The sequence below is a fragment of the Gavialis gangeticus genome, unplaced genomic scaffold (genome assembly GCF_001723915.1).
Source record: "Gavialis gangeticus isolate Ggan-Ray unplaced genomic scaffold, GavGan_comp1, whole genome shotgun sequence".
Classification (NCBI taxonomy): domain Eukaryota; kingdom Metazoa; phylum Chordata; order Crocodylia; family Gavialidae; genus Gavialis; species Gavialis gangeticus.
The window spans coordinates 10,356,421-10,359,619 of record NW_017729006.1 but is presented as its reverse complement, the minus strand read 5'-3'; the positions used below and the strand labels follow the sequence as shown (position 1 = coordinate 10,359,619).

Here is a 3,199-nt window from a genome sequence, read left to right as displayed (position 1 = left end):
TGGCAAATATATATATATTTTTTTTATTGTACCACGGTGTGGATTTTTAACAGATGTAAGAACAGCCTGTTGATATTTGCCTTCTAAATATTTTAGAATGATTGAAAATGGTGTTTCCATTTTAGTGAGCAAGAAATCTGGAATGTCAAGCCTTGGAGAAATGTAAACTTGCAAAGGAAAAATAAAATCCTTGTTTTCTCACCAGTGTTGTCGCTTGCTGTTCTCTCAGATTTTGCCTCTTGCTCACATTCAGCAACAACAGAGGATTGTACTGTTGTCAGAATTCTGTGAGCTGATCATTTAGTTAATTTTTGCGGCCCTTAGGAGCTCATTATTGTTTAGCACTTTTTAAAAAATTTTAAAATGTGCATGTTTCCTGGTATAGTGTCCACCTCTATGTTGCTTGGAGAGAACTTTTTAAAACAAATTAAAAGCACATAGCAATGTACCAGGACATCCTTCAGGAAAGAGCAACAGCAAAAACATCTTTTTTTAGCTGGGAACAAAATTAAGTCCACTGGCCTCGGTGTCATATGACTGGAAATACAGGGAGCAGATTGACACCCCATACACTCTTTTTTTTTATTTATTTATTTTTTTTTATATATATTTAATCTGAGCTTTAAAAAAAAAAAAAGGAAAGAAATGTATGTGTGGCGGGAGGAGTGGAAACTGGGATGGGGAGGTTCTGTTGCTTGTCCCTAGTGCTACTAACTCTAGTTTGAGCTTGCTTGCCATAAACCGAGTTTGCAGCAGCAGCAGCAGCACTTTTATTCAATAGCTCAGTATTCCCGATGAGGTCAAGCTGGATCAAAGGCAAGCCAGATGTAGAAACGTCTGCTGTAAGTTCAGAAGCCCCCTTCCCTGCTGTTCCTCCAGTTGAAATCGAATGATATATGTCAGGGTAGGGCTTCAGTATTCTGCATCTCATATGTGATGATTGCAGAATTAGATCATGGGCAGTAAATGTAATCAACAGGACTTGTCAATTGTGCTGTAGTTAAATAGAAATGCATTTGCATGTGAGCAGAGAGGATGGGAGATATTCATGCTGTTTCTTGTGAGGGGAGTCAAATGTGTCACTCCTTCAAAAGCCCCAACAGATGTTAATATTACTGTTCACCAGTTTTGAAGTTTAATGTAGGGTCAGCATTTACATTATTTTCTTGATGTAGTAATTACAAAAGCACCTTTTAATGTTCTGGCTTGTAGTGGTGGTTGGCTGGATAATATAGTCTTGCTAATTTAAGCTCAGAGGTTTTCTAGCCATATTTTGATTTAGTGAATTGTAATTGTAAATGTGTATTTTTTTTTTTTAATTTTTAAAAAGTCTCCTCCAAACCATAGAGACCAGTCAGTAAATATTGGTAAATGAAGGTGCTTTGTTAACTACTTGAGGGATCTACTCTACCTTTAGCATGATTGGAGATTATCTTCATAGAGAATTGCTTTAAAATGTAATTCTGTGTACTATATGAGAATGCACATGTTATCAACCCTTTATTCCATGGAACTGAGACTTAAACTATGTTTTTTACAATGATCTTTTATGCCAAAATTGTAATAATGGAGCAACTGTTGCTGCAGCAGTGATGCTGGATTTTTGGTTTTGTTTTTCCCCAAAATTTTAAATATAAATGAGTCAGAATAGTTAGCTGTCAAGAACTATTGGTGCTGTCTTAAGGAGACATGTACAATCTTATTGTAATTTTTTCAGCAACATAAACAAGAACAGTTGCACAGAGCTAAACCAAATAATTCATACATACCCTGTAGTTTTTTAGACCCTGGTCCTAATTAAGTTGTCAGGGGGAACAAATTTCAAACTAAAATAGTTTTGTTATGTAATTGCCACCTCTTTCAGATGCAATTTGTTAATATACCATGATTTTAGAAGAAAGGAATAAACTCTGCAACAGAGCATAATGTTTATTTCTCTTTTCTTTGAAGGGAGATGGAGTAATGTTTATTTGGTAATCCTTAGCTAGAGTGTCTGAAAAGTGGGCATTATCATTTACTGTCTAAATACAGAAGTAATTACTTCACACATCACAGTGAATTCATGGTACTGACATGATCAGGAAGTTTCTAATTATTTTTTATTTCTCTGAACAGTCTATTTCAGTCTCCAATTTAGTGCTTATTAGGATTGGGTTCTTTCACGCAGTGGTCAAATTAGCACTGCTAAACATTTTGTTAAAAATGCATAAAATCCAAGCCTTTTAGACTTGGTCAACTGGAATAAATGGGGGGGGGGGATAATTTGAAATCAACTTTTTATATTAAGTATTCTCATTGTATTTATTTGAGTGTCTGTGAATCTGAGTGTACCAAGAGAGTTTTGTGATCATTGGTATATTGAGTAAAACACAGTGGAGAGTTTTCTGGAAAAGACATTTCATTACTCCATATTTAGTGCCACTACTGCTCTTGGCTGCAACTACTGCAATATTAATACCTATTAATGCTTTATCTAGTAGTTAGTTTATTTACAAGGTAAACTTGCTGCTGTTGTTACCAAGATCCGAAAATAGTACTACAAGTTTGTCGGAGTGGATTTTTGTAGAGGGATTTGCTTTTGATGGCCCAAGCCATCCCTATTGTTAAGCCTGCATAGGGATATATTATGTGTGCGTTTTTTCAGATGCTGACACCTTATGTTTTCATTTCAGAATTCAACTCAGATCCCAGTTGAAGATGAGATGACAGATACCGAAGATAATGAAGAGGAGGACTTGGGAGTCATGGATGAACAGCGTAGTGTAATTCTTCATCTTATCTCTCAACTCAAACTGGGCATGGACCTTACCAGGGTATGGACACCACAATCCTCTTTTTTTTTTTTTAATTTTAAGTTGCTTGTTCTTTTACTAAGTTGGTGCTTCTTATGGTCCATCCCCCCCCCGCCAGTGAATTCCAGGAACCCTTCTAAGGTAGATTTAATGGACTTGCTCCTTTACAAAAGAGGTTTGGAGCTAGATCTGCTTTGCTTGGCAGATTTTTTTCATAGGAAGAAACCACGGCATGAGCTGCAAAAAAAAATACAGCAGCAGCAGCAAAAAAAAAAAAAAATATTGATTGTAATCAGTGGTACACATGGTCTAATTCTGCTCTAATGCATCATAGAATATTGGATTTTACTGTAGGCTTCAAAATGAGATCTTTATAGTTTTTTTTTTTTTTTTTTTTTAATTTTTTT

At 35.5% G+C, this 3,199-nt stretch overlaps 1 protein-coding gene across 1 annotated transcript in view; it reads left to right on the top strand.

The window, feature by feature from the left end:
• OSBPL10 (oxysterol binding protein like 10) overlaps positions 1–3,199 on the top strand; it is a 195,424-nt gene that overhangs the window by 151,726 nt on the left and 40,499 nt on the right. Inside the window, exon 7 of the mRNA XM_019508706.1 lies at positions 2,673–2,813. Within this exon, the coding sequence (XP_019364251.1) occupies positions 2,673–2,813 (141 nt within the window). The remainder of the gene's footprint in view (positions 1–2,672; positions 2,814–3,199) is intronic.